The sequence below is a fragment of the Centroberyx gerrardi genome, chromosome 6, assembly GCF_048128805.1.
Source record: "Centroberyx gerrardi isolate f3 chromosome 6, fCenGer3.hap1.cur.20231027, whole genome shotgun sequence".
NCBI lineage: Eukaryota > Metazoa > Chordata > Actinopteri > Beryciformes > Berycidae > Centroberyx > Centroberyx gerrardi.
In genome coordinates, this window is record NC_136002.1 from 16,383,582 (window position 1) to 16,396,570 (window position 12,989).

General features: G+C 41.6%; 1 protein-coding gene across 1 annotated transcript in view; it reads left to right on the forward strand.

Annotated features, from left to right (window-relative positions):
• fchsd2 (FCH and double SH3 domains 2) overlaps nt 1-12,989 on the forward strand; it is a 75,938-nt gene that overhangs the window by 34,353 nt on the left and 28,596 nt on the right. Inside the window, exons 4-10 of the mRNA XM_071904742.2 lie at nt 523-602; nt 1,484-1,628; nt 1,802-1,935; nt 4,577-4,631; nt 4,901-5,029; nt 9,827-9,949; nt 10,647-10,742. Of these exons, the coding sequence (XP_071760843.1) occupies nt 523-602; nt 1,484-1,628; nt 1,802-1,935; nt 4,577-4,631; nt 4,901-5,029; nt 9,827-9,949; nt 10,647-10,742 (762 nt within the window). The remainder of the gene's footprint in view (nt 1-522; nt 603-1,483; nt 1,629-1,801; nt 1,936-4,576; nt 4,632-4,900; nt 5,030-9,826; nt 9,950-10,646; nt 10,743-12,989) is intronic.

Consider the following 12,989-nt stretch of genomic DNA (forward strand, 5'->3'; position numbering starts at 1 on the left):
CCTTTTCCTCACCTCCGTCTTCTGAATGAGCTCCAGTAGATTTGTCTGTAAAGGATGTTATGTGTTCTTAGAGAGACTTCTGGCAATGCTATCACTCGCAGCCTCTCAAAAGCCCTGTATACTTTTGTAATTTAAAATACTATATTAACAATCGTCAGTAAATGTATCACAGTCAAATGAAACATTCTATAATGTGCTGTATCCCCCTTGAGCTGCTCGCAGTAGATTTCATTTTCTCTCTGTTGATCTGAAAATGCCACGCACCAGTCGACCGGGAATCATTTATAAAAACTGTGTGGAGTATCCAACCGCGCAGACTCACAGATCCAAATTGTTCCGATCATTTATTCCTACTGTTTATTCTAATGGTAACAAAGTTTTTTTTTATAGCATTGGAAGGCATCTTCTCCAGCGATTTGGCATTGAATGTTAATCAGAAAACTGGAGATGTCCTGCCTTTAATGTCCTTTGTTGTCAATGTTGTCTAACATTTGCGATACATTCTTACATGTGTGTTTTCAGGCTCTGCAGAAGTTGGCCAGTCAGTACCTAAAGAGAGACTGGCCTGGAATCAACCCTGATGACCAGAGAACTGACTACAGGTAGGTGTGCATGTGTGTGTGTGCGTGTGTGTGTATGCATGTGTCCATAAGTGTGCTTGTATCACTTGTGCATGCTTGTGTGTGTTGATCTCACTACCTGTATGTGTTTTCCCTCTCTGAGTGTATGTGTGCATGAGTTATATGTGTGTGTATGTGTGTGTGCGCACCTGCATGTGTGTGAGTTTTTATCACTACTCTGTGTTCTCACAGCTATTTTACTGTTGCTTCCGTCAGAGCAATTTTACATTGATTAGCTGTTTAAAAGACGTCTAAATGGACGTCTAGGCTACAAGTAGTCTTCTGGGTTATATGACAAAAATAAAGCATTTTCTTGTACAAATTGACTTCTCTGGTGTATATTTTTGATTGATATTGAAGCAGGCCTAGATGCAATGTTGAAATGATGTCTAGTGCTCAGTGGGTTGCTCCTGCAGTCAGCTCCACCGCTCATAAGTGTATGTAAGACTAGAATCAAGCTTTTTATTCAGAAGTCATGTATTAACATGAGAGCCAGTTCCAGTTCAACTGGCTTGATCCAAGATGGCGCGTGCTAGCAAAAACATATGGTCTACTACCCAATTTTAAATCTGTTATGAAAACCAGAAATGAAGGAATTAACTCTGTAATTCACACTTTTACTGGCACAAGATTTACATCCCCGGTGCATGCATGTTCATACATTCATACATTAGTGCATGCATGTATGCATGTGTTTCTCTTACCGAGAGGTATAGTGGTAGTCATACAGTGGTAACAATTGTAAAAATCCTCCCACCCTGCATCTGTCCTGTTTTCGAACTGCAGGATTTTCAAAAATAATTGCTCTTGGGGTTTGGAGTTGCAGTACAGCAGCAGTGCTTCTTCTCTCTCTCTCTGTCTAGGAATGTGTATGCAGTGTGGAGGTCCTACTTAGAGGGAACAGTGCAGGTGAGCCAGTCCAGGCTCAACGTGTGTGACAACTACAAGAGTCAGATTTCAGACCCGGCCAAGACTGTACGACTCTACAAAGAACAGCAACTCAAAAAGGTGTGTGGATGTGTGGAGAGTGGGTGTTCTGGTGCTGTCAGGGCCAATCTTTGGTTCTCCATTTCTCTGTATCAAAAATCCCTGGGATGTACTCACTCAGTTAGCCTTTGTTTTATTTTGTTTGCCCTTTTTCTAATACTCTCCTTATTTTTCTTCTTTCTCTCCCTCCGTAGACCATAGACCAGTTGAGTGGTATCCAGGCAGAGCTGCAGGAGTCGGTGAAGGAGCTGGCGAAGGCCAAGAAAAAATACTACGACTGTGAGCAGGTGGCCCACGCTGTACGAGAGAAGGCTGACATAGAGGCCAAGTAAGTTCACCGCTGCACTGTGTGTGTGTGTGTGTGTGTGTGCATGCACGTGGGTGTATGGAGGGCTGTGTGTACACGTAGAAATACTACGACTAAACAGGTGGCCTACATTGTCAGAAAGAATGCTATCAAGAAGTGAAGTCGGTTAACCTCAGAGAGAATGTGTGTGTGCATAGAGGTGATTGTGTGTGTGTATGTGTGTGTGTGTGTGTGTGTTAGCTCTGAGGAAGAACCAACTGCATCGATTGCATATGTGTAGTGGTGTGCATGAGAGAGAGAAAGAGGAAGCAGAGGCAGAAACAAGAGAGATTGATCTTCCCTGCGAAACCAAAAAGCAGTAGCTGCATAAGTAGTGAATCTTAGACAGTGACTTCAGAGTTTATCTCCTGTCACACCAAATGTGCTGCTGGTGCAGAAGTGGATAGTATATTGTTTAGAGGCATTCAAGAGTGTAACTTTTGTTGATATGAATCCATCTAATGAACTAAACCTGTAAAACACACAAAAGTAGTTTGTGATGTTTTCCTTCATAGGACAGATACCAGTTCTTTCCTTTCTAAAGCAATGCTTTCTTCCATTGCTTTTCATAATATAAGCTTAATTAATTTTCTAGGGCTGCCCCCGACCAAAGATTTTCCTAGTCGACTAGTAGTCGTTAGTTCAAGCCATTAGTCGACTAGTCGTCACACGTTTATGATATTCATTTAATTATTTAAATATATATTTTTCGAAAAAACACACCCAAGTCGCGGCTACTCACGGTCAGAAACACCGGTGAAATACACTCTGGTTCACAGGAAAAAACACACCCAAGTCGCGGCTACTCACGGTCAGAAACACCGGTGAAATACACTCTGGTTCACCCAAAAAAAAACACACAATAGGCGTAGGCTATCAGTCGCTTGCTTTGAGCCCCGCTGCTGCACAGAGCGCTGTTCGCTTGTTTATTCAAAGTTTATTAAAATTGAACGTGTCGCGTGTCCAAATTGCACCAAATCCGACACTGCACGTCCTTGGGTCCCCAGCAATACACCCGCCAAGTGTGAAGTAAATCGGACGAATGGTTGTCGAGATATGCGAAGGACACACACACACATACATACACACATACATACACACATACATACAGACAGACAGACAGACAGACAGACAGACAGAGATTCCTTGCTTTGTAGTTTGATGGCATCAAAATCTCACTCCAGCCAGGTACCCAAAGTTGGCGACCCTGGTCTAATAACTTTTTAACGACAAGGCGCAGCTCCCGAATGGAGTTTGAGGGGTTTTTTTGGGGTTTTTTTTTCCTGCGACTAACTGACCAATGAAAACTTGGTCGACTAAGACTCTTCTCATCGACTAACGTTTGGTCGACTATTAGGGGGCAGCCCTATAATTTTCTCAATAAAACCGCCCATAAAGTAGTAGAAAACTTGCATTCCCAATCATAAGTTGAAGCTTTTCAATGCCTCAGTCAATAGTGTGGTCCAGTACTGATAGGTATCGTTTTCTACCTAGCCCTAGGTAGCAGTAGTGAGACTTTCCCGTCATTTAATTCTTGGCTCGGTTTAACACCCATATTGATTGGCCAGTCAAGTCTGTTCTGTTCTCTATCACTCAATAGGAAACCACAGCAACAGAAATTACTGCATTGCCACTGTGCCATTATGTGTGTGTGTGGGTGTGTCTCAAAGGTTTTTCATTAGAGAGAGAAGGTGGGACATTAGTCATTGTCAGGGACATGGAACACACAGAGAGGAATTGGTGTGAATGCATACACACACACATACACACGCAATTTATACTTTTAACACTCATGCCTAGTGGCACAAAAACACACAGTAGCACAAGCAGAAACAAAACGTACATACACACACAGGCAGGCAAAACTATATTTTCACACGCTTAATGCATTTTGCATGCGTGTGTGTGTGAGTGGATGGATGGAATACACACTAACACACACAAACACACACACACAACTACACACTTTGAGGCATAGACATAAACAAAGACTTCCGTACTTCATACAGTTCATATACATAGACTCTGGCAAAGCAGGTAGACAAAACACACACAAACAAATACATATTCATATTCCTATATTCATTCACAGTGACACATACACACAGAGCAGCAGCCCAAAGAAGCAGACCACACACACGCGCGCGCACATAGGCTCCCTCTATCATTTTATCAGACAGGTCTCTCTGATGTCAACATCGATTAATCTCGATGGCTGCATCAGGGCAAGATTTATAACGTCTGCCCTTGCTCTCAAGCCCCAGCCTGTTCAGGGTAAATTTATGATGCCTGCTCTGAAACAGAGGTTACACATCAAAGTCATTATGTATTAGTAATGCCTGGATCTTTGTCTCCTCTCTATCTTAGTTCATTGTTAATATCCTCTGAATGAAATCTGAGTCGAAAGGTACATGGTGTGTCCAAATACTTACAGTATATTGCCTATGATTTAGCTGTAGTATTTTTGAGTGTGCAAGCTTAGATTACTTTGTATTAATTTAATTCAGCATTTTAGCTTAATACAAATGAAACAGCAGAGAAATGAACCAACTACAGATATTGATGATGCATTATTATCAAAATTAATTTGTTCATCGTTGCCATCTGCTCTTGTTTTTCTCAGGTCTAAGCTGGGGCTGTTTCAGTCAAGAATTAGTTTACAGAAAGCTAGTGTTAAGGTAAGAGAACACACACACACACACACACACACACACACAATGGGTCATTCACTTTCTCTCTGTATCCAGAGCGGTCAAGCAGAGTCTAAAGGGTTGTGTGTCTGTATCTGTCCGTTTCTTTAATAAGCCCCGGACCGAGGAAGAGGCTGAATTACTCCACTTGGGCTTAAAGCCCCAATCTGTTAATGCAGTATTGTAATATTATAAACCCCCCACCCCCCACCCCCTTCTCTCTCTCTCTCTCCTTCTCTCTCTGTCTCCCTCTCCAGTTGAAAGCTAAGAGGAGCGACTGCAACTCCAAGGCGACCCAGGCCAGGAATGACTACCTGCTCACGCTAGCTGCCGCTAACGCTCACCACGACCGCTACTACCATACAGATCTACTGCACTGCATACAGGTATGTATGTATGTAGAAGGATGGATAGATAGATAGATTGATCTATGAAAATATACATAGAGATTTAAGGGGTGTGAAAGAAAATCCACCTAAAATCCTGGATTCACATCTTATTGTACATTTCAGTGCAAAGTTGCAGATTTCAATGAACCAGAAACAAGGCAGCTGAGACTCTAGTCTGTTGTGCCATAGAAATATTTTCCTATACTATACCACTGACAAGAAATACCGACTTTATAAACTCTGATAATAACCAGAGCGATTTTCCATGAATGGGGGTAGATTTTCTAGTCCCAAAGAAGTGCCCTACTTAGAATTAAAGCTCATTTTAAAAAGTAGAAACTCAATCATTCTGTGAGTCCACAAAGTCAGGCTCCGTTTTCAATATCAATGAAGTAGTTTGAAAAAAAAAATCACACATGAAAAAATTATGATTTCACAAATTAGAGTCTTGCTTCTCTGGATTCAAGATTTGGAAGATTATATTCCAAAACGAGTCATCCACCTTTTGAACAAATTGATACCACTCTTCATCAAAGGATGCATGCAAATGAGGTGGCTGCATCAGTTATGTTACATCATCTTCTGTGTGCTTTCAACTTTGGGTGGAAGTGAGCAATGAATCTTTATATTATATTTTTACACCCAGCACCTTCACATGACATACAACAGTGCACCACGATTTTAAGCTCATCACTATTGTTTGGCACCTCATGCAAATAACTACTATTTCATTCTGTTTTAGTTTTAGTTGTCACACATTTTATTTTTTTTTATAAATCAGTTACATGCCTGACATCAGTTTTCTCCTCTTCATTCTGACACTGCACAGCACAACATTTACTTTAAAACAATTACAAAGACACATAACACATAATCTTAATTATTCATGATGGGCAACCATGGTTGTCTGTATGCAGAGGATAAATATCAAGCTTGTATCCAGTTCATGTCATTTCAGGGTGATCAGAAGGAGAGAATGACAAGTACATATAAGCTATGCTATCAGATACAATTTACTATTTTTTCATCTCTATGATTTCATATTGTTGACCTAATTTTTACTTTGAAAGACTCCATCAAATTAAGGTTTCGTTTTGCTTGAAATTAAACTTTCATACATTTGTTTTACTTTAAACATAACAACAGATTAAATAAAAAATATACAACATCAGTGCAGCTAATGAAAAACAATATTGCATTATTCACCCACACACTCATAAGCTTGTAACTAGCACTCTAGTCTGCTAGTTTTCACTTGTTGGCTATTAGTTTTTATCCCCAGTTGCTATTGTTGCCTGGTGCGAACTCACCATCCATGTTTCTTGACAGTGTTTTGTCACAGTGTCTTTTATGGTATAAATGTCACTGACAGCACAGGTGCTGTTACAGCTGGACACACACACACACACATACACACACACACGTCAGCCCTGCAGAGTTGCGCCCCTCTTTCTCTGTCTCTACCTCTTTCTGTCTCTATCTTTATTTCTTTGTCTCCCCAGCTCACCATCTCTTCATCTCTTTATCTCTTAATCACTTTCCCTGTTTCTACCTCGCCATCTCCGTCTAAATCTCTCTTTCTCTCTCTCTCTCTCTCTCTTTCTCTTTCTCGATCCCACCAAACACAAAGATAATTACAGTCTGCCCTCTAGACTGACACTCACACTCTAGACTGACATAAACACACACACACACACACATACACACACAATGACATTCTGCCCTCTAGACTGACAGACACACTTCAGCTACTGTGCGGTGAATAACTTGCTCAGCTGAGTGAGTGTCGTGGTGATGAAGTCATCCTTTTAAACACAAACATGTCAGTCTCTCTCTCTCTCTCTCACACACACACACACACACGTCATCATGGCTTTTGTTTGAGGCAGTTAAACACACACACACACACTTGGGTTAACAGCAGCTAGATGAATTTGCACTAGTAATTTTACTTGTTTCAGTTCCCTTGTCTGCCTGAACAATAGAAGTAAGTGAGATGCTGAGGCACTGTACTAGATAGTGTGTATTCAATTAGAAAATTTCCTGAAAAGCTCATTAACTTTTCTAAGACTCTTCAGATACCATTTTAATTATCCCACCGCCTGCTCTCTCTCTCTCTCGCTCTCTTTTAGTCTCTGTCTCACATCTCTTTTGCCGTGTCTCTTTTTAATCTCGGTTTTTCCCTTTGTTGCTGCATTTCTCTCTTTCGCTCTCTGTCTTCATCTTTCACTGTCCTTGCCTATCTCTCCGTCTCTCTCTCTCTCTTTCTGTTTCCCTTTCTCCGTCTCTCTCACAGACTCTGCCTCAGGCTTGTTATGAGCATCTATACTACGAGGCCATCCTGAATAATAGATAGAAGGTCCTTGTGACAGAAGGACAGGACTGCGGGGCAATATGCACATACACAAATACATACACGCAAGCACAAAGAGAATGAGGGACAGCGCTAGAGGGGACCAATCTGCTCACTCTGTCTCTCCTCTAATCTCCCTCTCCTTCCTCTGCAGTTTTATTTGTAGTACTTACAGGTCATAACCTGAACTTCAGTAATAACAGCAATCCAACAGAAGGACCAAAACCAAGAGGCAGTAGTCCTGTAAAACCACAGAACCATAACTTGATATAATCAAGACTTTTTGCAGCTCCAGCTTCTCCAGCTACTGGAGAGGTCATCACTGCTTTCCCACACTGTGTCCATGTTCAGCAGTATTTATAGTAATCCCATGAAATATCATGCATGTGCTGTCATTGTGGTGCATTGCCATGGACATAGATCATTGGCTACAGCCACTGTTGGTGTGACATTTTGAAGTACTATGAATTGGAACTCATAGTAGTAAATTTCACCATTCAAATATGTTGCCGACAGCTCGTTCTGCAGTAGCGAAAGTGCATTACCGTCCTTTAGCCAGAATCAAGACTTTTTCTGTCCCCTAGTCTTGGATGTCAAACCTTTTGCAGCTCCATAGAGAAAGAAATGATAAAATATGAAAAGGTGACTGTGACAGCAAATAGAATGATTTTCTGGGGAGAAGGGTATATTTTCTTCCATAATGTGAAGCTCAATTAGTTGTAAAAGAGGAGAGAGGAGAGAGTTGTTCATGTTCCTAAATACTGATTGGACTGGCTTAGGCTGCAGGAATAACATGACATATTATATTGAGTGGTATTGCCCTTTTTAATGCGACAGTTATAGGGAAAGGGCAGTGGAAGAACTAATCGCTCCACATCTCCCTCTGCTGTTGGCTAGTGGTACTGTTATGACTGTCCATCTAAAAAGTCCTCTGCAGGACACACACACACACACGTACTTACCTCTTCTGCCTTGTCTGGTCTGCTCTACTGTACTTATTGTGCAGTCTCATACAGTCATTCTACACACACATACAAACACACACACACACACACACACACACTGAGGGTGATACAGGGACTAGGGGCTTTTTCTGGACGCTGACTCACTCCATTTAAACACTACCGTAAATGGATGAGTGGAGAGAGGGAGGGGAGGAAGAGAAGAAAAGAAAAGGGGGAGGAGGAAAGGAACGGAGAGATGAGGGAACATTTAGAAACTAGTCAGCCAACAACCCAGCCTTAATGACATAATTTCCTTGTCAGTATGCCATTGTTTCATAAGTGTGTGTGTGTTTGTGTGTGTGTGTGTGTGTGCGCACGCACGCGTGTGTGTGTGCTTGCAATTGTACAAATGCTACACTTAAAACATTTTGCCAGTGTTTGTGTGTGTGGGGGGGGTATTAAAATACGTGTTTTTGCGTGTGTGTGTGTGTGTGTGTGTGTGTGTGTGTAGAGTAGGTGTTTGTGAGGTTTTAGACTTGGCCTAAAATATAATTTGGCCAGCAGAGAGTGTATGCAGGTTCCCGAGAGTGTTAGCTTTATAAAGTTCTTTGGCCAGAGGAGAGTATGTGCGTCTCAGTATTTGAGTGTGTGTGTGTGTGTGTGTGTGTGTCTGTGGTCTGTGTGTTTTGTTGAGTTGGAATCTGAACCTCTTCACCTTCCCCTGCAGCTGTGAGAATGCTATCCAAAGAACACTACACACACACACACACACACACGCACACACACACACACGTCTCGCTTCCCCTCAGTTTTCTCTCTATCTATCCTCTGTCTTTCTCGCTCTCACCCACCAATACTTTTTATTTCCTTTGAAAGTGCTCCTCTTCGTTCCCCTCTCTCTCTCTCTCTCTCTCTCTCTCTCTCTCTCTCTCTCTCTCTCTGTCTCTCTCTCTCTCTCTCTCTCTCCTCCTCTCTCTCTGATCTGTTGGCAGCCTGGTCTGCAGCTTGGCAGCACTATCCCGGCTCTCCATAGAAAGACTGTTCATTTGGACTCCACACTTCATTAAAATGTCTTTATCTCAGTAGATCAGAAGCCCTAATGATAAGAACTATCAAATTAAAACACCTGCTCGGTCTATCCTTTGACCTTCTGCCATCTCGCTCTTCCCTTTCGTTCTTTGTCTCGCCTCTGTTCTCTTTCTTTCTCTAGCTTCTTTTCTCTCTCTCTTTCTCTCAGTTCAGTTTAATTCATAAAACGGTATGCTCTCTATTGTACAATATATATTGCTAAAGCTTTTGTTATAGTCAACAGTAATAGTAAGTCACTTTACTCACCTTCTCTCTCTATCTGTCTCTCTCATGTCTGTCTCTTTGTCTGATTCCCTTGGTCTCTCTTCTTTATTATTAAGGATTAAGGAAATACACTGAATTAATCCAGTCTTTTCTGTAACCCCCCTGCCCCTCTCTCTCGTGTCCCTCTCTCTCTCTGTCCTCTAGGCCTTGGATGGCGGGATCTATGAGCATGTGAAAGACTACCTGGTATCGTTGTGTCGCACCGAGCTGGAGGCCTCCCAGGCCACACACAACACCTGCCAGTTCTTGTTGGACAAATCCACCAGGGTGGGTCAGACCTAGCAAGAGAGGCAGCATTTTGAGTATTATTTGTGAATTAGTGTGGGTTTGTTCCAAACAATGTCACACATGTAAGTGTGGAGTAATCCAAAATGCTGTAATTCCTGAACATGTAATTTCTGGTCTCACTGCAGATACTTCAGGGAGTAGCTCTTAAACAGCAGTCACTCTTCTTCACACAATAAGCTGATCAAAGAGATTATAAACCTTTGTTTATCTCTTTAGAGATATGAATGGGATACTGTGACATTTTGTCTTTGACTTGGCTATTTTTCATCACCAGGCTCTATTTTTCTTCAAAGTCACATAGTGGGAGGAAAAGCATCGACATTTGTCTTGTAGTTTGTCTAGGAATGGCTTTTGGAAGCATTGTTAGTATTCAACACTTTATAACCAAAACCATTTCAAAATGAGGAATGCTGGAATGCTAACAAGGCGTTTCTAAGGAAACCAAGGGACAAATGTAGAATCATAATGTGTTTCAAACAATGTGACACATATCCAGTGAGGAAAAACAACTAATAGCAAAAAATGTTGGCAAGGCTTGGACTTTTTGTAATTCAAAGTTTTATGTACTGCACCAACACCAACACCAGCACTTTGTGTGCATTAATTTGTGTGTGTGTTTGTGTGTGTGTGTATATGTGTGTCTGTGTGTGTAACTCTCTCTCTGGCTGTCTCTCAGGTAATACAGGAGTTCAACCAGCAGTTGTTCATGCAGGAGAACCCAGTGTTTCACAAAGCACACGACTTCCAGTTCCAGCCCAGTGAATGTGACACGGTGAGACACACACACACCTGCACACACTCATACTCACACACCGGCGGACTTGTGCTTAGAGTGGTTTGTTTCTGAATTGTAGCATCTGTATATTAACGTTTACACACACACACACACACACACACACACACACACAGGCACTCCCTTTCTCTCTCTTGCACATACACGCACACACACACATACAGTATACACACACAGACATACCAATAGGCGTCTTGTGTGAACTTGTCACATGCAGGCTTTACCTCGCTTCTACTTTTGCTGTCTGCTCCAATGCTGCATTTCATGTCCACGACTAAATCCCTTAGCTCAACTCAATCAGTTGGGCCCCTAAAACAGAATTCTCATTCATTTATTCCTATAATTTTAGAGCATTCAATTAATATTTGTGGACTTGAACAACTTGCAGCTAGAAACCAGAGAGCCAAGGCTCTGATCACTCTAAATCTCTAAAACAGGTTTTGTCTCCCTTGTTTCAGGCTTCAGGAGATTTTTTTTTCATGTTCACAATTCAAGATTGATTTATCCAATTAACTAGTATCTGTTGACAGCATGATCGCAGCATGAATCTTCTGTGTGTTCTAATATTAATAATTTTAACACCAAAGGTTGCGTGTCCACTGGGAACCTCTCTTTGTAGTGCTGGCTTCCTTTTAGGCATTTACATGAGCTGAGCTGAAAATGTTTCCAAATCAGCTGGTTGCTAAATGTTAAAAATATTTCAACTTGTAGTCAATCGATCAGGGTCCCTGTGATCACATAGTAATAGTGGGAGTCATGCTGTTTCACGCCCCAGCGAGTTGCTAAGATTTGCTAGCTAAATAAGAAATGTCTCCCAGTGGACATAAGCCCTAATTCCTCTCTATAGATGTATATGTTTAGTCCTCTTCTCCTGTGTCATTGTCCTTCTGTGCTGTTTTATTTCTCGGTTTTCCCGTTCTTTCTCTCTTTCTCTCTCTCTCTCTCTCTCTCTCTCTCTCTCTCTCTCTCTCTCTCTCTCTCTCTCACTTTCTTTCTTTCTTTCTTTCTTTCTATAAACTGTTATTCTAACATTTCTCTATACAAGGATGTGTTATTCCTTTCCTGTGTGTCCCTAATCTTTGCTAACACTTTTTCCCTAAACTTTTTTCCATTAACCCTCCTTGTGTTTGCGTGCCTGTGTGCTTGCACTGCTGCTTTTGGGTGTGTGGGTGCTCGGGTGCTTGCCTGTGTGTATGTGTGTGTGCCAGACTCTGAGCTCGGTGCAGCAGTTGGTGGACATTGAGCCGTCGCCCGTCAGTGCCATGAGAATGACCCTGGCACAGGTAGTCCGAACCGTTGTTAGCATCCAACCTTCAACCCTGACACAAAGCTGGGGCCAACTACTCCATTCATGTATTGTCTATCTATCTATCTATCTATCTATCTATCTATCTGTCTGTCTGTCTGTCTGTCTGTCTGTCTGTCTGTCTGTCTGTCTGTCTGTCTGTCTGTCTGTCTGTCTGGCTGTCTGTTTGTCTGTCTGTCTGTCTGTCTGTCTGTCTGTCTGTCTGTCTGTCTGTCTGTCTGTCTGTCTGTATGTATGTCTGTCTGTCTGTCTGTCTGTCTGTCTGTCTGTTTGTCTGTCTGGCTGTCTGTTTGTCTGTCTGTCTGTTTGTCTGTCTGTCTGGCTGTCTGTTTGTATCTATCTTCCTTCTTTGTATTTTGTCAGACCTGTCAGGTGACATTGACTTCCATGCATAGGGAATGTTTCATTGTTCATGTATCACCAAGCAAAAACGGGGCAAAAATAATGTATTTCAACTTACCAGTTTTTCTCAGTCGCTTTGGTACATTTCTCGAATCATCCTTAACATTTGCAAAACAGTAAGTGCATTTCTCGAAGCAATTCGTACAAACAGCACCACACAATGGATTACCTGCAAAAACCCGTAACTTGCTCAAAATCCTTAGTCTATCTCTCAAAAGTAAATATTTATGTCAATGAACATGTCAGTGCCATCATTGTTTACAAACAAGATAGTCAAAATGCTTAGCCATGTTGTCAATATAACAGTGTACTCTAAGTATTTTCTGATATAAACTATGGCTAAGTTTTTGATGACAATGATTGAAAATGCACAAGGCTGCACTTTTTCTGTATGGCATATATCAATTTCAACAGTACAAAGTTACACATTACTGTATGTGGGAGATTGATTGCAAGAGATTGGACAGGATTCACATTTATGCTTTTACTGTTTGTACTGTAATTTGTTGACAGACCAT